This window comes from Pteropus alecto, unplaced genomic scaffold, assembly GCF_000325575.1.
Source record: "Pteropus alecto unplaced genomic scaffold, ASM32557v1 scaffold91, whole genome shotgun sequence".
Classification (NCBI taxonomy): Eukaryota; Metazoa; Chordata; class Mammalia; order Chiroptera; family Pteropodidae; genus Pteropus; species Pteropus alecto.
In genome coordinates, this window is record NW_006431910.1 from 751,401 (window position 1) to 773,718 (window position 22,318).

The 22,318-nt window shown below is 43.5% G+C and overlaps 1 protein-coding gene across 1 annotated transcript; it reads right to left on the bottom strand.

Moving 5' to 3' along the window:
- Positions 1–2,601: 2,601 nt before the first annotated feature.
- LOC102890942 (olfactory receptor 1052) lies at positions 2,602–3,563 on the bottom strand. Its single transcript, XM_006906018.2, has one exon. It carries the CDS (start codon positions 3,561–3,563, stop codon positions 2,604–2,606), a length of 960 nt encoding a protein of 319 aa, XP_006906080.1. The 3' UTR covers positions 2,602–2,603.
- Between the last annotated feature and the right edge of the window lie 18,755 nt (positions 3,564–22,318).

A 22,318-nucleotide genomic window follows, 5' to 3' on the forward strand; every position in this document is an offset into this window, starting at 1 on the left:
CTCCCCTGGCCCTCCATCTAGCCAACGTATTAATGCTAACTGCATTCCTTATGCCGTGCTCCCCCTCCCTGTGACCAACTATCAAATACTAATTTGTACTTCTTTAACCCTTCCCCTCATTCTCCCAGCCTCCCAAACCCCCTTCCCTCTGTCTGTCACCAAATTGTCCACTATATTTGTGAGTCTGTTTTTGATTAGTTTGTTCTTTTCGTTCCTTAGATTCTGCATATAAGTGAAGTCATATAGTATTTATCTTTCTGTCTGACTTATTTCACTCAGCATAAGAATCTCTAGGTCCATCCCTGTCGTTGCAAATAGTAGGATTTCATTTTTTTAAATGGCTGAGTAATATTCCATTGTATATATGAACCATAATTTCTTTATCCAATTGTCTGTAGATGAGCATTTCGGTTGCTTCTATATCTTGGCTATTATAAATTGTGCTGCCATGAATATTGGGGTGCATAGGTCTTTATGAATTATTGTTTTGGTTTTCTTTGGCTAAATACCCAGAAGTGTCATTGCTGAGTCAAAAGGTATATCTATTTCTAATTTTTTGAGAAACCTCCATACTGTTTTCCATAGTGGCTATACCAATTTGCAATCCCACCAACAATGTGAGAGGGTTCCCTTTTCTCCACATCCTCACCAACACTTGTTTTTTGATTTATTGATGATAGCCGTTCTGACAGGTGTGAGAGGATATCTCATTGTGGTTTTAATTTGCATTTCTCTGATGATTAGGGACCTTGAGCATCTTTTCATATGTCTATTAGCCATCTGTGTCTCCTCTTTGAAGAAGTATCTGTTCAGGTTTTCTACCCATTTTTTAATTGGATTATTTGTTTTTTTGATGTTGAGTTGAAAACCTTTGAAGCCTTTGTGGTGCTAATTTACTGACATTATTGGGTTTATTTGTTACTGATCTGATTAACAAATGTTCTTTTTGTTTTTTTGTAACCATGTTCTGAGTATTAATCCAGGTAGGGCCTACCACAATGTGTTACACCTAATTGCCTCATAAACATTTTATGGGTGAGTGAATTAGATTAATTTTTACCAAGTCTCTTCACTGTAATGTTCCAGTCCTGACCTCAACTTCAGGCAGGTACTCAAAACTTAGTTTATACGTTAAAAAATGCGGAGCATAGGAGGAATTTAGTAAATATTGGCTTAATGAAAAAAAGACAAAAGGGAGAAATTTTCACACTCAGCTTCCTGGAAAGGATTTCTTTAATTATTTGTTTTTAGAATAAAATATCAAAATTAAACACGCTCATTAGAAAAGTTTTGAAAAATTTTTTAGAAAAATAGAAAAACATTTTCCCATGGTGCTACTACTCTAATAAAACCATTGTTTACATTTCTGTGGTTCTTCCCAGGCTTTTTGCCACTCATTTTGTTACACTGTTGCAATCGCACTCTAGAAGTTCTGGCCTGCTGTTTCCCATGTTATTCATAAGGATCATTTTTAGTGCTTACCTCATAATCCATCTAGGGGATAAACCAGTTAATCCTTTTCCACTTTTGAATCTTTAGGTTGTTTTTAATTTTTTGTTTTCAAGAATGATGCTGTGATAAACCTGTTTGTGTGGTCAGATTTTCTATATTTAGAACTAAATTTCTTTAAGATAGAGCTGAAAAAAAGTCTTTTTAATGATCCAAAAATCTCGGCTGAACCTGACTCAGTTCATTCAGGTTAGGACTTTGCATTAATTTGAGAGCACGACTTCCAGGACAGTGTTCAACCCCGAATTAGGTCAAGGTCAGCTTCTTCATTTGTATGATTCTCTAAAATACACATACTCACCATATCACATGTATATTTAAAGATGTTCAGGCCAAATATATATTTTTTGAATCAGTCTCCTAAAGCACAGTGTCTTATATAATGCTGTAACTGGCCAAATATCACACACACACACACACACACACACACACACCCACCCCTGAGAATTATGAGACATGTACATACATCTGGCTAGAAAACAGATGTGTGAGGCAAGATTTCTCTTGATCCTGAGGTTTTATTTAATGAAACAGCTCAGCAAAATACAGCAGTAATAAGAAATAAGGACAGTTATATCCTGGTCATCTTTCTTTTTTTGGAACAGGAATTAAAAACAGCCACCTGTCGCCTACCCCCACTTCAATAAGTCAGCGGCGAATCAGAAATGATTGTGCTGCCCCTTGTCTGATGTTTCTTAGAAGTTAAAATGAGCTGCCAATAAAAGACATAACTTGTGGCCGTGGTATAATGAAATATCCCTGGTTTTGATGTGCAAGTCCTGATGAATACACATTCTCTCACTAACTGTACGACTTCAGGTAATTATCTTTGCCAAGTTACGTATCCTTCATTTGTAAAATGAGATCGTCATAACAATGGCTGCCTCGCAATATGGTGGCAAAGATCTGATACGAGAAAGGATAAAAAGATGCTTTAAAAACCGCGGTGCTCTGTACAGAGTCTGGTATTTGCTGTTTCTTCCTTACTTCTTCCACCTCCTTCAAAACCGAGGGCTGCTCTCAGTCCGGTCGACTCATGATGAGATTTGGAAGATGCTGTGCCTTCGTCGTTCTGACAAACATCATCGCAGGGCTCAGCAAGGTAAGATGTTGACCTGGAGCCTCCTCTGCAGGGCGTCACTTACCTCCTTGTTCCGGAGGCTATAGATGAAGGGGTTGAGCATGGGGATTATGATGGTGTAGAAGACGGACACTATTTGGTCACTGGTATCATTGGTGGATCGATGAGGCTGAACATAAGTGAAAACCACAGTGCCATAGAAGATGGCAATGGCCAGGAAGTGGGAGGCACACGTGGAGAGAGCCTTCTCCCTCCCAGCCGGTGAGCGCATCCTCCCAATGACCACCAAAACCAAGCCGTAGGAGGTGAGGATGACTGCAGCAGGCAGAAGGGTAACTAGAGCGGAGAAGATGTAGAGGACCATTCTCGTGGTGGCTGTGTTGGCACAAGCCAGCCAGAGGAGGGGTAAGATGTCACAGAAGTAGTGTGTTACCTGGTTGGGCCCACAGAAAGGCAGGGCAAAGACATTCCCAGTTTGGATAGCGGAGTTAACGCAACCGAACGCATAGGAAGCAGTCACCAGCTGGAGACAGGTCCTCTTGGTCATGAGAGAACCATAATGGAGGGGTCGGCAGATGGCCATGAAACGATCGTAGGCCATAGAGGCCAGGAGGAAGCTCTCGGTTGTCACGTGCATCACGAAGAAGGTCAGCTGGACCACGCAGCCTTTGAAAGAGATGGACTTGTCAGAGGCCAAAAAGTTGACCAACAGCTTGGGCGTGATCACAGAAGAGTAACAAATATCAAGAAACGAGAGGACGCTGAGGAAGAAATACATGGGGCTGTGGAGACGAGAATCTGTGAAGATGAGCATCACCATTCCCAGGTTGCCCACCACTGTCATGGCATAGATGAGCAAGAAGCCTCCAAAAAGAAGCTCCTGGAAGTCTGGATCATTGGAGAATCCCAGCAAGACGAACTGGGTAACTGGGGTGTGGTTGCCACTGGCAAGAGCTAGTTCTCCAGGTGTCATCTGCAGAGGTTACAATTGATCGTCACTCAGAGTGTTACCTGAGCATGCCCACTGCTGTACAAGGTACAGTGAAGGACAACACCAAGCAAGTATAAGGCTTCTTCTAAGAAGCTAACGGAAGTCTCATGCCAGAGTGGGTAGGACATGGACTGTGACGCCAGAGAGACCCGAGTCTTAAATCTGACTATGGCACTAATTGGTTGTGTGTCCTCGGATAAGCTATATCTATGAGCTTTAGTTTTCTCATCTATGAAATGAAGAAAGTACGCCTCTTTCTCAGGGTTGCCGTGTGGCCTAAATGAAAAAATGAACGTAAAATATCTGAATGTCTGGGACACAGTAGGCGACCAACAAATGGGAGGCCTCTTCCCCAATCTTTTGCCCCCATATTAATAAATATGCTTATGATTCTGTTTAACAGTTTATTCTGTCTTTTTAAAATCAAGGTATAACTCATATATCATAAAATTTACCCTTTTTAAATATAAAATGTAGTGGTTGTTGGTATATTCACAGGGTTGTGCACCATCCCAATATTTATTGCAGAATATTTTCACCACCTCCAAAAAAGAAAACCCCATACCCGTTAGTAGTCACACCCCACTCTCCTCTAACCCCTGGAAACCATTAATCTACTTTCCACCTATGGATTTGCCTATTCTGGACATTTCATATAAATAGGTTCATACAATACGTGGCCCTTTGTGTCTGGTTTCTTTTACTTAATGCTGAGGCTCATCCATGTTGTAGTATGTATGGGGATTCGTTCTGTCTTATATTTAAACATCTTTTAGGGTGCCCCCTCCTCTATATTGTAACTATTTTGTCCTCTGAGACTCCATTGAGTTGACTGTCACCTGGGAGACCGTCATCTTAGAAATAGTGTTTTAGTGCTCGCTTGACTGTCCCCCCAAGATGTTCACTCATAGGAGGACGGGAAATGCCCAGATCCCTTTTCTTCCTCCCCACAGCTCTCTTTGTCTTCTGGACCTTCATTTCCCTTCTCTTTGAAGGTCTGAGCTACATCCTGAAAATCAGTCTTAGGAAAACCTCACCAACCTTTTCATCCATGTCAAGCAGTTTCTGTAGAGGACAAGGAGGAAATGTGGTGTCAGTTTGCAGAAGAACATAGAACAGCTCTGTCCCCACTTGTTGTGACAGTTACAGGGTGTGGCAGAAAGAGCCAGCGGACTGACAGGATGGAGACCTGCTTTCTAGATCTGGCTCCGTTGTCTAAAATGAGCTTTGTTACCTTGGTCAGTTCTCTCTCTGGGCTTGATTGCCCATTGGCAAAGTCAGTTTGACGTGGATGGTCCCTGAGGTCATGTCTCATCCTGACACTCTGACAGTGAGCCAGTGCATCTTCCCCAAACTTCCTGCCTGAGTATGGATCTTTGTGTCAGTGTAGCCCCAGGCAATACAAAAAAAGAATCCACGTGAATTAGTCTAGTCAAAGGAAACGCTATACCTAATTGTAACCGATAATTTTTGGAGGGTCTGTCCAGCTCATGACAATCTATATGAATAGCATTGCCACTCAAATATCTTGTTTGTGAAGTAGGAAGTTCTGAGAACTTCATTTTATTTAAAGATCGCACTGGCTTAGAAATATTTATAGGCAGTCATTAAAGTCATTTACCTTTTCAACACCTATCTATGAAATTATCTCTTTGTGTGGCAGCCTGGAAGTTTCATATGCTGGTGAAATAACTTATACTAACTCAGTCAGGATGAGTTAGAAGTATGCATTTCTTTTCAAAAGTGAGAGAAGGGCAATTGTGAAAGGGAGGATGATAAAGGGGTACCGAACCCCCATTACAGATGCATTCTCAGGGATATTGCTCAGTAGACACTGAGGTTCTGGAAATTGCTTCCTTTAAATCTATTTTGCCTATGAACCCCTAGAAAACTCTTTACTTACCCTCAGGGGTTCACAACCCCAGTTTGAAGCCCGTGGCCTTGGAAGAACTAGTCACTTTCAGGATCCTGCCATCTGCCCTGCTGCCTCTCCTTCCTTCCAGAGCCGGGCTTGTGACTGTGTGACTGTAGAATTCATTGGAACACCCCATGCCCTTTACAAAACGACCTTCTGTTTATTGTAAAGGTCAGAATATGCAACCCCAGAAGTCAGGGTCTTGGCGGTGTGGCAGGAAGAATCCTATCACATGATTCAGTCTTGAAGCTTGACCCAGCAAAGGTCCTGCCTACACTCCAGATTCTCCAACCAGGTGCCTTGTGTGTTTTTGATGTTTACTCTTCCTTTTCTGATTTTCTTAGGGGTTTAGGAGTCTCTGACTTACAATGAATATTAACGTTTTCCTTTTTCTCTGATAGAATGACAGCTCAATTCCCGAGACAGACAGACAGACAGACACACACACACACACACACACACGTCACTCTTAGCATCGTATTTCGGCTGAGCTCCTGGATCCTGTTCTCCAGTAAATGAGGTTTCTTGTCCTCCTCCCCATCTCCCCGTCTCTCACCATCTGCCCATGGTCCAGATTGCATTCTCTCCTCACCCTCTACCACTCCCGTTCCATCTCCCAGCTGGCCATTTGATTCCTTCAGAGGCTCATCTCTCAAAATTCTCAATTGTGGTGACCTTGACCAACAGCCTTACAGAGGTACTTTGAAGTTCTCAGTTTGCAAAGCGCCTCTGGGTTTCCTCCGTAACTCCTGCGAAGCCGTCCCTCAGCCCTTCTAGTCAGTCTTCCCTTACCCCACTGAATTCTCTTTTTGGTGGAAGTTGAGTTTACTCACAGAGATGTATTTAGAATTGTTTAACAGGGCTTTGTTAATGTTTCTAAGTCTTTCTTTCCCCCCAGTGGTTTGTTTTGCTTCACTATCACATTATGACTTCTCAAAGCAGAGGCTGTTCTAAGTTTTGGATCAAATCAACAGGAAATATTTGAACAACTACTGTTATCCAAAATTATTTGAACAACTACAGTTGTTCAAAAGTATTTAAATAATTACAGTTGTTCAAAGTATTGAAACAACTGCTTTCATGATAGTGTGAGAAGACATGGCTTTGGCCATTTAGGATACTGAAATTTTGTTGAGAGACAAAATTGCTTCCATGAAACAAGAGTGAATTTGGGTGGTGCCTGCTTTGCAATCGGAATCCATCAGTCATCTGGGAAGGCTTCAGAGGGAGGAGGCACAGGGCTGGGCCTTGAAGAATGAGGAAGATGGGCTTAGTGGAGGAGATGGAGAAGTGCGTCAACCTGAAGTGGGAATTAATCTCGATCAACATTTATTTACTAGGCAAAAGGTGCACTGGAGAGTCAGACACCTGGTAGAGGTACTCAACCTCTTTGAGCCTTATTTTGCTCAGTTTCTATAAAGGCTGAAAGACACTCTCTGTCAAAGTACTTAGCATACTTCTGAAAGAGGGTAGTTCCGCCATGTCCACGGGGCGTACGCTCCAAGACCCCCAGTGGACGCTGGAAACCGTGGATAGCACTGAACTTTATATATATGTTTTTTCCTATACATACATACTTATGATAAAGTTTAACTTATAAATTAGGCAATTTCATGAGTAGAAGATTCCTTTTTACTATAGATCTTAAAAACCTCAGCATACAATTTTTTTCTTTCCTTATTAAGTTGAGAACTTTTACTGTTCCACTTAAAGGAAGCACTTTATGGCTTCTCTTTGGCATATCCAAATTGCCAGCATTTCTGCTCTTGTGCTGTGGGGCCATGATTAAGTAAAATAAGGGTGACTTGAACACAAGCACTGTGATACAGTGGCAGTCGATCTGATAACCTAGCTGGCTACTACGTGACAAACAGACGAAGAACGTCTACAATGCAGAGACACTGGACAAAGGGATGATTCACGTCCCGGGCTGGATGGAGAGGGATGTCTTGAGATTTCATCACACTGCTCAGAACAGCGTTCAATTTAAAACTTATGAACTGTTTATTTCTGGAAATTTCCATTTTTGGACTATGATTTCCCACAGGTAATTAAAATCATGAAAAGAGAAACCACGGATATGGGGGAAACTACTATACACGTTGACTTTGATCCCACCGCAAGCTAGATCGCAAACGCGGAATGGGCGGGGAGCTGGAAGAGATCGCTCAGGATCCCTGAAGGCGGTGGGATCTCAGGAAATGCTTGGAGGCTGACAGAGGCGGAGATGAGGAGGGCGCAAATATGGGGGGAGAGGAAAGAGAAGAGAACAGACAACCTCGCTTTGTGAATCCGCTCCCCTGGGCTTTCTCACAGGCAGATACCAACCTTAGCAGATGACGCTGCCCGGCCTGAGTCTCCTGCAGAGGGGACGCGAGATCCTCTCAACCAGCCTCGAGGGGGATTCTGGGACTCGCTTTTACTTTAGACTGTGTCTTTCAGATTCTCGTCCCTAAAGCTGTTTCTGGGTTGTCCACTCATCCAGACCCGTCAGAGAGGCACACAGCTCAGGCAAACAGAACATGACACTGGGGACGGAAGCTGTGGATGCGTCCTGGTGCTGTCAGAGTTTATAGAGCTAGCTCCTCATGATCACCTGTGTCTTTGGAGCCTCAGAGCTCTGGGGATGTCCTAAAACAGCCTCACCTCCATATCCTCTCCTGGGTCCTGGAAAGTTCAGGGCTCAAGGACAAAGACATTGTCCCCTATAGATTTTGGTCACTTGCTTTGTGACCAGAGGGAGGTTAGAGTTTCCTTGAGGAACTAAGCTTACGGTTTCATTCTTGCCAGCCAAAAGGCACAGTAGGAACAGGTAGAGCCTTCCCTGGATTCTTAAGTTTGGAGGAAGAAGTCATCTTGCCCCTTGGGAGCTCGCAGGAACCTGGGGGAGGGTTTACCCAGCTATTCCTAAATGACCCAGGGACATTGCTGGCATTGAGGCCCTGTCCTCGGCCCTAATACTGTTCAAACAAACTGGTGACAGTGAGCTCCACAGAGCGTGCGTCTAAGGCTGGAGGGGCTTGAGGCGCCTTTTCTGTGTCCCAGAGCTGGTGGGGCAGCAAGGGGAGTTGTCGGCACGTGGGGCAGGCTTTCTGGGGCCTGACCCTCTCTAAGAAGTTCTGGCTGCCAGGGAATCATCTGAGGAGGCACTGGGGGCCTCGTTAACGGAATGGGTAGTTTGTTTACCTTAGCAATTTAAAAATTATGTATTTAAAAACGAAGCCAACTTCTAAGCACAGGAAAGGCCAATGGGCACGAGGAGGGGCCGAGGGAATTGTTTACCAGGAGCAAAGACGCACACTGACTGTCTCCCAGGTGTGCCTTCCCCTCCTTTTCCTCTGACTGTGCTTTGCCGGGAGGGGGATGGCTTCCCTCCCGTCCGCTTGTCAGCCCAGCTCTCCTGAGACTGAGTCATGTTGGGCTCAGCGCGGGGCTACTGCAGCAGGGGTGCCCACGGGTCTGTGAATCATGGATTGTGAGCACTGAAGAGAACTACAGAGCATCCAGCCCAGGGGGCGCTCGGCTCAGGTGTGACAGTTCAGCAGTGCCTCTGAGTCAGGACGGCAACCCCTTGGGGGAGACCAGGGACCTGCGAGGGCACCCGCAAAGTGTCGACATTAAACAAAAGACATGACTGGGTGTTTAAAAAAAAAAGTACCGGGAAAGGCTAGGACATTGGGATTTGCTTTAAAATAATCTTGGCAGATACACAGGGAAAACTAGAAAAGAGCATTTTGTAGACAATTGACAAGATCTGAATATGAGCTGTGGATTACGTAATAGCACTACATCACCGTACACTGTCCTGCTTTCAATAACTATATTGCTGCATAAGAGAACTATCTACTCTTAGAAAGTACTCACTAAAGTGTTTCATGATAAATGGCTTGAAAATAATTTTCATCATATATGAATATTATATATGCATACTACATACATATGTATTAAAATGGAACAAAATATAAATAATTGGTGACTTTGGATAAAGGGTATCTAGAGTTCTTGTATTATTCTTGCAACTTCAAAAATTATATTTAAATACATAATACATATAAAATAAATTATATCAAAATAAAAAGGTAAAAATAAAAAAATAATCTGGGTGGGTGGAATAGTGAGGAACCATTGGTTATAAATTGATGACTGTTGAAGCTGGATGATAGGTACATGGGAGTTAATTTACCATATTGTCTGCTTTGTATGTATTTGAACCTTTTAATGATAGTTTTAGAGATCATTGGAGCATCACAGAAAAATCATAACTTTCCTGTAATTTCTTACATTTCGTTTGTAATTTAAAATTCATCAAGGCAGTGATATGCACTACAATTTCTCAGTGTTTATCTTGTAGAAAACAAAATGGATGTTTAAAGAAGAGAAGCTGCTAGGAGCTTACGGGCCCATCAAGCTTTTGGTGGTGTTAATTCCTTCTGAGGCCTCTCTCCTCGGATCATACACGGCCTTCTTCTCCCTGTCTTTCCTCATGTGTCTGTGTCCTAATCTCCTCCTCCTATAGGGACACCAGTCACACTGGGTTAGGGCCACCATATGACCTCCTTTTACCTTAATTACCTCTTCAGAGACCCTCACATTCTAAGGTACTCAGGGTTAGAATTTCAACATGTGAGTTTCGAGGGGATCAAAACTGATCTAATAACGCAAGGACTCCAACAGATACTTGTGCACCAATGTTCTTAGCAGTCTTGTTCACAATAACCCAAAGATGAACAGAAGTGCAGATAGAGAAAATGTGGACTATACATACAGTGGAATATTATTCAGCCAGAAAAAGGAATGGAATTTTGATACACGGCTCAACATTAATAAACCTTAAAATCCTCATGCTAAGTGAAATAAGTCAGACAAAAAAAGACACATATTACATAATCCCACTTATATAAAGTACCTAGAATAGGCAAATTCATAGACATGGAAGTAGAATAGAGGTTACCATGGGCTGGAGGAGGAGGGAAAGGGAGCTGTTGTCTAATGAGTATGGAGTTCCCGTTTGGGATAAAACACTCCAGAACTGGACAGTGATGTAGTTGGACCACGTTCTGAATGTACTTGATGCCACTGAATTATACATTTAAAAATGGCCAAAATGGTAAATTCCGTTACATATATTTTACCGTAATAAAAAAGGAGATGGAAGGGTAATGGTATCTGACTTCTGGCCTTGCTATGAGAGTTAAACAATATATTATTTGTGAAAGCACCTCCTGGCCACACAGCAGATGCTCAGTAAATTGCAGATGCTACCTGTTTCTTCCTCTTCTTCTCCCTTATTTCCTTCATCATCTTCTTCATCTTCTGATTTGTGTTAATTTTCCAGATCAGGGTCTGCGTGGACCGAATTGCATGCCCTCCAAATCATACGTTGAAGCCCTAACCCCCAATTTGACTGTATTGGAGATAGTGCCTTTAGGGAGGCAATTAAGGTTAAATGAGGTCGTAAAGGTGGGGCCCTAATCTGACAGGACTGGTGCCCTCATAAGAAGAGGAAGAGACACCAGAGCGTGTACCACCCCTCCCCCCGACTAGATGCCACATGAGGACACAGTAAGAAGGCAGCCATCTGCAAGCCAAGAAGAGAGCTCTTGCCTGAAAGCAATCCTGATGGCACCTTGATCATAGACATCCAGCCTCCAGAACTATGAGAAAATAAATTCCCGCTGTTTAAGGCCCTCAGTTTGTGCTGTTTTGTTACTGGCAGCCCTGGTGGATTAACATGGCAACTGAGGACATGGTTACCTGGCCTAACTTCCACTATCCACACAGGTATTACTTTACAACCTCCTTCACTTCTGATCCTACTAGGTGGATGCCTTTCTCAGCGCGGGCTTTTTCACCTTGCTATTACTCGGTGAGTATTTAGAAAGTTCAAGTTTATCTTAGTGTGAGCCTGAGGAAAACATGATTAGAAGGGAAATCTGCTAGAAAAGCAAATTACCTTGTGGGTTTCTGAGGCAAATATGAGTTAGGTTTGGAACATCTGTGGAACTGCTCTCTCCACATGGATGCTGATAACCACGTGCTGACTGTAAGTGACACAAATATAGATATAGAGATGAAGGTGCATACATGGATTATTCAAATGGCATAAGCCCAAAGGAACTAATTTACATGGCAGTGAGAGAATGAAGTAGAAAGAGCACGGCTTTTGCAATTAAATAGTTAAGACAATCTGTCTTCATCACTTTTACAAATTGTATGACCTTAGGTAGGTCAACTAAGTTTTTCTCTTTGCGAAATGAGGTAAAGTACTTACCCCAAAGTATAATTATAAAGATTTATGTGAGACAATGTCTGCAAAACATGGATAAACTCTGTCTTCTTTCTCTATTTTGGAATAGAATTAATCAAGCAGATGTTTTCTTATAGGCCCATAGAATGTAAAATAGTGGAGAGGGAAGACCAATATTCCCCAAGGGGTAAAGATAGCAGAAAGAGAACATGTGAGGAATGGCAAATTTAATGAAAGGTGAGAACTAAATAAAGCTTAGTTCTTAGTAGGGGCTTAAGAACAAAATCTGTTGAATTAAATGGAATTATGGGAAGAGTATATTACATCTGTCCAACTACAAATAAGAAAACTCAAGCAAGAAGTCTTAAGTGATAAGGATATTTGTTCTTTATTTAAAAATGAATTTGGTGATAGACTTTTTAAAATCAGTAAACAAATATCTTGCCCAGAAATCAGGTAGCTAATTTCTCCTGAAAGCTCATTGGCTAGAAATAGATCACATTGTCACCTCTAACCACAAAGGTGAGTTGGAAAGAGTCACTGGTTTATTAAGCCTCTATCGTTTCAAGCCGGCAAGGGAGATGGCATAGGGATGGTTGCTGTGTCTGCACCACTCGGCTGAGATTGCTAGGAGAGAAAGGAATGACTACTTTATCCACTGATGTTAGTGGAAGGTCAAAAGACGTGACCTGGATGGATTCAGTGTCAATATTTATACCACTTTCTCTATGAAGGAAAAATGGAAACTTCCTTTTATCCCACTTTGAATATTTTCTCTCTTTATTACATGTTTAAATTCTATTTATATATAAATACCAATTGTTAAGTCATCACACACGTGTAGGCATTCATTCATTTATTAATTTATTTAATAGACATCAATGGGAGTATCTACCGTGTCAAGGAACTGTGCATGTTTCCTTTCTCTTAGGTAAGCAATTTGTTTTAGACATCTAAAGGAAGCAGGAATAAGTGCCTGGCACAAGCTAAAAACAGAGGACTCTAAGAACTCGCCAAATTAACATATGTGGTTTCATGACTGTAAAGATTCATCAGAGACAATACTTGCAATTTTTCTGGGATATGAATTCAAACCACATACACTATCCTGCTGGTGTTTGGAGTGAGTCACTTTCCTAGTGAGTGAATTTAGCTGAGCCCACAACATTTGCATGCCAGTGTGCCTTTGCTGAATACATATTTTATAAGGAAATTTTATGCCATGGTGACATTTCCAAGATTGACGATTGGATGAGTTTTCATAAAAATCACTCAGTGATATAAAAATATAGTCTTGTGTCATGTTTTCTAAAAGTCAGTCATGACGTTTTGCTAAATTTACGTTCTACTTGTAGCATTTACTTAATATTTGAAAAAGCCGATTCATCTAAAAATGAACTAAATCCAGCCCTACCCTAAGAAAAAAATCTGTAGAATTCATGAGTTAAATGTAACAGTTGTATTTCAAATGCATATTAAAAGAAAAACAACATTAAAATAAATTTGTTAACTTGCATCTCACCTAAAATCCTGTGGTCCACTAACAAGGCTTTGGAAATCACTCAAACTGGATTTAAATCCTGGTTCTGACATTTATTAGTAAGGTAGCCTAGGATAAATTACATAATGTCTATGACTCCCAGGTTCCTCACCTGTAAAATGGGGCTAAAAATCCCTGCCTTGCAAAGAATGTTGAGAGAACGCAACAAGATACAGCACAGATGGGATGTGGATTAGCGTGGTGCCTCGTACACGGTGAGTTCCAGTTAATGATAGCTTGTATCGATTATGGTTGCAATTTAGATTTACTAATTGCTGAATATAGCTTTGTCTTCTTGGAAACAGATAAAAAGAGTAACCTATCTGATTCCATTCTCGTAGAACAGATTTTCCTCGGGGTGCCAAATGTAGGCATTGCAAGGTGACAGAAATGCCTTAAGCAATCCACTGAAGATTGATAAATGGCCGTGACTGGTAAACGGAGATTGGAATGAAGAAGAAAAAGGTGAATCTGAGGTAGAATTGGAACAAGTTATCACATACAGACTCTGAGGGGCCAATGGGAAGAGCAAGCCTGTTTCAAGTGCTGTCCAGCCACGCGGGTGCTGAAATGGCACAGCGCCACAGACAGCAAGTTGCAAGTAATTCTGTCTGAACATGTCTCTGCTTCCTAAAACTCATATCTTTGGTATGCCTCCCCTTCTCCACCTTTCTCACAGTCTGTCACCTCAAATTTCCACCTATATCTACCTTTCTCACTGATTGCTCACCTTCCTACAGATAATGCTCACTGCTCCCCGCACATGCTTTGTTTCTGGGATGGTGTTGAGTGTGGGAGGTATCTAGAATAAGACTCTGAGAGCTGATGACTACAAAATGCTTTCTCCTTCAGTCATAAATAGCCCCCAGTGTTAACGTGGCCAGACTACAGCCTCAAGGACTGAAGATGCTGAAGATGACAGCTTTCCGAAACGTGGTCCTAGCTGCCTCTTCTTCTGTGATAACCATTCAGCTTTATCTCCCATGTCTCTCAGCATGGGCTGCCCCTAGGCTCCATCCAGTCAGGGCTTTGCATGAAACGCCTTGCTAATTCCTGTTTTGTCCTTTAAGCTTATGATGGCCTTCTTTCTTCCCCAATCGAAATTCATCTTTCCATATTTAAGTGTCCAATTTAAACTTCTCCTTCTCCAGACCATTCTAACTGAAAACAATATTCCTTTCTTCTGAAATCCTACGGCATTTTCACCTTGGGCATGCCACCTAGTCCTTAGTTATAAACTGCCTTAAGCTCATTTAAATAATTAGCAAACATGTGGCAGTTTTGCCTCTCCAACCAAACTATAGGCACCTTAGGGGGCAGGGACCAAGGTATTTGCATGCTCTGTATTCCATACAGTTCCAAACATATAGCAGGATACACAGTGTCACTCAATAAATATTTGTTGGTTGGATAATAGAAGGAAATGACTTTGGGGGAAATGAAAGAAACAGAAAACAATGAAAATTGGCTAATGGCAACAGCTCAGAAAGGACACAGGACTAGAGAATCTGATAGGTTGGTTTTCCCACCCCCTCAATTAGGCCCAAAAAGATGACTGGGGATTGGACATGGGAAGAATTGGTTGGAGCTGGGGCAGAGCAGGCTGCATCAGGATTTGCAGATACAGACTCCGGCATGCTTAGCCTAAAATTTGAGAGTTGAAGGAAATTCAATTACAACTCATCTGATTAAATAGTCATAGAGATGTAGAATCACAGAGTTTGAATGGACATCAGGAGTCACCCCAAAAGTCATTGGCTGATGCGTGATTCACTTTATCAACATCCTGGCCAAGCAGTCATTTACTCTAATCAGACCCTCTAGAGCTAGAGCCTTTACTAGTTATAGAGACAGTAAATTCAGTGGGATGGAATTCAGCTGGGCTCAGTTCAACAATTAATAAAACTTGAGAACCTAATATACACCTAGTATTGTGCTATGTGCTCCTCCAGTGGTTCTGCATTTCTGTAGATGCTGGGAGTTTTCTATAACTATTTGCCAGGTTCACCTCTAGTTTCCTACCTTCCTTCTGTGATTAATTCGTCCCACAACTTTGTTCTTTTATCCTCCCCTTTTTTTCCCTTCGTCTATTCACCATGATTTAGATTTTCTGGGAGCGTTCAAATCCTGAGGGTTGGCTTCTTGGAACCACATACATAAAAGACAGAAGAAACCTTCGAGATTCTGTACTCGACTTTGTCGTGTAGAAAGAGATACTGAGGGCCAGAGCATCACCTCTGATCACCCGGTTAAATAGTGAGGATGAGTGAGATTAGCAGTCAATCTTTCCACACACTAGATCCCAGGAGAATATTCCCTGTGACCCATCTCCGGTATATAAAATCGAAGGACTGTAATAGTTTGAGCTGGCGTGGTTGTCACTTTTACATATCATTTCCATACGCCCACTTCAGCTCCCTGCCGTCTCTTCTCAGTTATTTCTCAAGTGAGACTGGATCACTGCATCCCTTGTTTGTCATTTTTAGCTTTTCATTTCTCTATTCCTCTTACCCACTCAGAGTCGTTGGCCCAGTTCCCCTGCAGCATGCAAAGGAAAAAAGTATTCACAGAACATTAAAATTAAACTTCAGACAACTGTGTTTCTCTGACTATCTGGTCCCTGCCAGAACAGCCACTTCTCACAGGCAGAGGCTCTTGACCTCAGTGTTCCATCCAGTGCTCAGAAAAAGGGGGTGCTCAGTGAGTAAGGCCCAGGCTGGAGAGGCTGATGGGTGACAGGCAGAGCCATCCAGAGATAGTGGGGACACAAGGTCTGACAAGAATTTTAAGGCGAGGCTGTATATTCTTGGAGGGGATGTAGCACACTATCTCCAGCACTTAGTCTAGCATGAGTAGACCATATGTATTTGTCGAACGCATCAAAGTTTCACATAAAGCTATGTGAAAAGTGTTACACCCTTCTGTAAAGGTATAAAAGCCAAATATCAGTTGGGTATCTATTGAATGAATCACCTCTAGAGAAAATGACATTTCATGCTTTTAGAAACTTCACAACCTTCTCCCATTTGATCTGTGCCGTATCTTTTGGGAGTAGATATCCCCTGAGGAAGAGCCACAAGTATACGAATATGGTAGACAAGTATAAGGTGTTATTTTTGATGTAATTAATGGATTTATCAATTTGGGGAACAAATATTCCCAGCTCTAGATCAGGTCCCTGGGAGCCAGAGTTACAAAATTTATCCTCTAGAACTTGTTGGAGCAGGGCGACACATAAGTATGTTCTTAATAAAGCGGCACTGAGGAAGGAATCCAGTTTGATTCAGCTTAAACTGACTCAAAAGAGGGGAATTTATCACGGGGTTCCGGAGGCATCCCAAGGCCCTGGTGCTGTTTTTGAAACCTGAGGGTTTTCCTTTCACGGGGTGGAGCCCAGGCTGGACTTAGTGCCTCACTCCTAACGGATGGAATCTGGAATAAGTGCTGCGTGACCTCTGGGCCCAGGTCATGGCATGAGTTTCCTAGAGCTGGTGCCACAACGGAGCACAGAGTGGGTGACTTCAACGATGAAGTGGGTGACTTCGACAACGTAATGTGTCATGGTCCTGGCGGCTAGAATTCTGAGACTGAGGTGTCGGCAGAGGTATGTCCTTCCGGGGCTGTGAGGGAGGACCTGCTCTGTGCCTGTCGCCCAGCTTCGGGTGGTTTGCCGGCGACCTCTGGGTGTTCGTCCCCCTCTGGGTGTTCGTCCCCATCTCTGCTTTCATTGTCACACGGTGTTTTCCCTGTACGTGTGTCTGTATTTTTGGCCAAAGTTCCCCCTTTTCTAAGGACAGCGTACATTGGGTTAAGGCCCACTCTCATGACCCCCTTTTAACGTGATTACCTCTGTGAAGATCTTATCTCTAAATATGGTCACCCTTTGAGGCGCCGAGGGTTAGGACTTCAATGTGAATTTTGGGGAGGACACAATTCAACCTACAGCAATCATAAAAGCCCTCGTGACTTCCTCCCTGCTCTTTCGCTTGGATCACTCATTCTAGGCAGGAGTCTCCAACCGCTGGGCCCTGGACTGGTACCAGTCTGTGGCCTGTTAGGAACTGGTCCGCACAGCAGGAGGTGAGCGACGGGCAAGCAAGTGAGCGAAGCTTCATCTGTATTCTGCAGCTGCTCCCCAGCGCTAGCATCACCCCTCAGCTCCACCTCAGATCATCAGGTGTTAGATTCTCATAGGAGCACCAGTCCCTGGTGCCAAAAATGTCGGGTAGCACCGCTTTAGGGGAATGTTGTGAGAACATTCCATGGTGAGGTCCACAGGACAGGGAACGGAGGCCTGTCCCTGGTGCCAAAAATGTCGGGTAGCACTGCTTTAGGGGAATGTTGTGAGAACATTCCAGAGGACCCATGGTGAGGTCCACAGGACAGGGAACGGAGGCCTCCTGCCACCAACCAAATGAACAAGCCACACTGAAAGCAGCTCCTCCAGCCCCCGCTGGGCCGTGGGGTGATGGCAGCTCTGGCTGATGTCGCCCCCCCCACCCCAGCTTTATTGAGGTATAATTAGCAATTAGAAATTGAATATATTTAAGGCATACGAGTTGATGACGTGATAGACTTATGCACTGCGAAATAATCACCACGATGAAGCTAAAATTAACATAATCAACACCTTACATAGTTACTGGATATGTTTTTTGTGTGTGTGTGGTGAGAACCCTTAAGATTTACCCTCAGCAAATTGCAAGTATAAAATACCGTGTTGCTAGCTATAGTCCAGTGCTGTACACTTGATCTGCAGGACTTATTCATCCTGCATAAGTGAACTTTGTGCCCCCTGCCTATCTCCCACTTCCTCTCCCGCACCCCAGCCCCTGAGAACTGTCATCTGACTCTCTGCTTCTATGAGTCGGACTTTTCGATTCCACATATAAGTGGGACCATCCAGTGTGTCTAGTTTACCTCACTTAGCAAAATGTCTTCCAGGTTCATCCATGTCGTTGCAAATGGCAGGATTTCCTTCTTTTTTAAGACTGAATAATATTCTTTCCGGCTGTCTATCTGTCTGTCTGTTTGTCCATCTATCTATCTATTTATCTATCATTTATCTATCATCTATCTATCATCTATCACATTTTAAAATCCATTCATCTGGTGACAACATTTAGGTCTTTCCATATCCTGGCTATTGTGAATAACACTGCAATGAACTTGGGAGAGCGAATATCTCTCTGAGATCCTGATTTCGTTTCCTGTGGATACATACCTAGACATGGGATTGCTGGATCAGAAGGTAGTTCTAGTTGTAATTTTATGAGAAACTTACACGCTGCTTTCCATAATGACTCTATCAGTTTACATTCCCACCAGCAGCGTCCAGGGTTCTGGCTGACATCTGGACTGCAACCTCACCAGAGACTGAGCAGAATCATTTGGCTCAGCTGCTCTGGAATTCTTGACCTGGAGAGACTGTGAGATAATGAATGTTTGTTGTTTTAAGCTGCTAATTTTTGGGATAGTTTTTATGCAGCAATAGATAACTGAAAAAGACCCCATGGGAAGAGAGAAGGCAGGAACCGGTAGAACCTCTGCCTCTGGTTACTCTGCGTACTGGCTTTCTGCAGAACTTCATCCACAGAAACACATGTGGTCACCCCATGGCTCCTGAGTTTACACCTTACAGTGGTAGTGACACCAAAATCCCAATTCCAAATTTCTGAGTGAGAGAATGTGAAGTCCAACTTGGATCAGCTGTGGCAGGGGGACAGGTTTAGGGACAAATCCACGTTTTGTGGGGCTTGACAATTATATCACTTAGAGGAGGGTTCATTAAGAAAAAGAACACAAGAGCACATACCAAAAAATGATGACCTGGAATGAATGGAAAAATAAACAACAAATTAGAAATGTTCTAAAGCTGACCAATATCAAACTTTGCAAAATTAAAAAAATTGCGTGATCCTTGTATGTTAACTTTGATCGTTGGAAGAGGTTTCCATAGGCTGTCGTGTGGCTCTGTATGTTCCAAACCCACATACACCTGAGTGCAAGAGGACAGGTGAGTGCACGGATCTGAATTCTGGCTCTGCACTTTCACGGTGGATGCTGGGTGAATTGGTACCACGGGTGATCACAGGGCTCCTGGAAGCCATCTCCACCGGGATGACTACCAAAAACTTAACTAAATTCAAAACTACTTACTAATCATATGAATATATGCAGTACACTCAAGCATAGTGTATTCCTACCTCGACTCCCCCTTAGCTGGACCTCGCATTGCCTGCAGCTCCTCCAAACCTGCAGGAGGGAAATTGTGATGAAGGGGAAATCGAGGTGGAAAGACACAGTGGTTTTAACCAGTTGTGGTTAAAACATCTTCTTTTAAAAATTTTACAGGAAAATGTGATCACATGAACCCACAGCTATGGCCTTCCCAAAGCTCGGAATGGTTTGGGCAGGTGAAGACCCTGAAGCCTTGGTCTGTCACCTTCATGGAAAACTTGGTGGCTGAAGAAATTAAAAAAAAAAAAAAATGCTATGGCGATAGCTCTTATAATGTACCGTGAGAAGAGGTTTGGGCGGACTAAGAGGGCATAGATGTGGAAGTGGGGGATTGACTCAAGTCTGCAGGGGAGACGTCAGGGAAGGCTTGTTGTGGAAAGTGACGTGCTGGGTGAGTTATACAGGTTGAGTGGGAGGGAATGGGGCAGGCAGATAGGTAGCGCATGTAAATAGAGGATGTGCGAGCGATCATGGCTGACTTGGGGGCACAGCATCTATCTCAGTGACCTCGGAGTGAAGGGTGTGAGGATGGGCTTGCCGAGCAGCAGCCCAGGAAATCAGCCGGGGTCTGATGGCGAGGGACCTGGCATGCCACACGAGGCTCTTTGAACTCTGCCCTGAAGGAAGTGGGGACTCAGTGAAGGGTTTGGAGCAGGGAACTGAGACGATCATATTTGCATTCGTACATCAGCCAGGCGCTTTCAGTCAGTATGGGAGACTTAGTGGTGTTCAAAAAAAAAATTCTCCACAGACAGTTTCGTGATCTAGCAGGCTTTTATGCGGCAATTTATGAATCGGGCGGCATCCGATCTAGCAGAGAAAAAGGAGCTCCCAAGAGCTGCGCAAGCGAGAGGCTTTTATGGGCCAAACTGAGCAGGATCAAGGAAGTCAGACTGGACCTTGGCTGATTGCTTAAAGAGGGGTTACTTGCCTTATATAAAACAGAGGGACGTCTTGACCGGGTCAGAGCAGGCAAGCATAGGTCGATCTGAGCCAGGCCTTCCTTTTCTGGGAGAGCAGAGCGTAGACACCTAGTGAAGTTTTAGTTTGCTGATGTGGGGCTTAGCATTTTGGGCCCAACGCAAAGTGTTTACTTTAACGGCAGGAACAGGAACTCTCTCCCATCTCAAACACAGAAATGCAGAAAAAAAAAATAACAAAATAAGTTGTAATCACTGAATTGTACATCTGAAACTACTATAATCTGGTATGTCGAATATAATGGAAAAATTAAAAAAAAAATTTTAAAAATGTCATTTGAAAGATGTGATTGAGCTCTAATCTAAGGAAAAGAAACGTCCAAAAGTCAGAACTGCAGAGGCTTCTAAAAGCCAGAAAAATGGACCCTGAACGGTGGCCTCCAGGGGAAGGTGACCGGGTCGGAATCTGTTCCGCTGAGGTGCAGGGCTTCCGTGGCTGCACGGGGCGGGGAGTCTGGACTGTGGGCTTGGCACAGGCAGAACGCTGGAACCAGCTCGGAAGTCTCCCATCTGGCCATCCACAAAGGCTTCTGTGGATAAAAGATTAGGACACTGGAACACTGAGCAGATAAGGCGCCATTCCTTCCTGAGCTTCAAACCCAGAGACCTCTCAGGCACCTCCTTCTCTCCGAGGGTATGGGCTGTGTTTGCCACCGACAGCGAATATTTATTGAGTTTCTACTATCTGCCAGGTCTCACATACTGGAGATATAAAGTGCTTTATTTACTTATTTTTTTTAAAAGCTGCTGAATGATTATCTGGGAACATATCCAGTGAGAAAAAATTTGGAAAATCTTAGAATTTCTTCCCTTTCCCTGGTCCCAGCCTTAGGATTCTTCTATCTTTTGCCATCCAAGCCCCTGCAGGGTCTTTCATTTAAGGACGCACATCCTGGCAGAACAAGGAAAGAGAATGATCCCACCCCCAACGAGGGCCCCGATCCTAGGTCTGGTGCCTTAACTAGGAATTCGTCCACGAGCGTGGGAATTTATCTATGAAGAGAGTCACTCAGCTCAGTTGAGCATGGTATCTGTCTCCCAGAAAGCAGAACTGGGTGAAGGGTTAGTGAACTGATAATGGTCCACAGGGCAGGGTCCACAGGGCCTGGGGATCTGCGGCCTTGCCTTAGGCAAGCAGTGAGCAAACAGCTCCAGGGGAAGGAGCAGAGTGTGGAAGGCTGGGTGGAGGTACCTGCACCCTGAGGATTTACAGCTTTCTTCCTGACAAAGGGTGTGGGGTGGAAAGGTCGCGGTCTTAATGTCTAGAAAGGACCAGAGAGACAAACTGCTGGCTGCTGCGTTTACCTGCCCAAGGCCGGGGTGAGGGGGCGGGGAGGATAGATTTGGATGGGACAGGGGCCACCGGAAATGAGTATCTCGTTCTCTGAGTTACAAACATCTTCTTGGAACATAGATCGTCTCATTGCATAGCTGAGATCTTAGACTCTGGGAGCCCCTCGGTGCCAGGAGAAGGGCAGCGTGAACCTCACCCTCTGTACGAAACCTTGGTCCTGCCCTGTCCGATATGGTAGCCACGGGTGGCTACTGAGCCCTTGAGGTGTGGCTGGTCCAAACCGAGATATGCGGTGAGTGGAAGATACACTCGGATGTCAAAGACTTAGAACGAAAAAAGGAATGTAGAATATCTCATGACTAGTTTTTAAATATTAATTACATGCGGAAGTGACTCCATTTTTGACACATGGGGTTAAATAAAATGTTATTGAAATTAATTTCGTCTGCTTCTTTAAATTAAAAAAATGTAACTTCTAGAAAATTTAAACGACACACGTGGCCTGTGTCTGTGGCTCGATT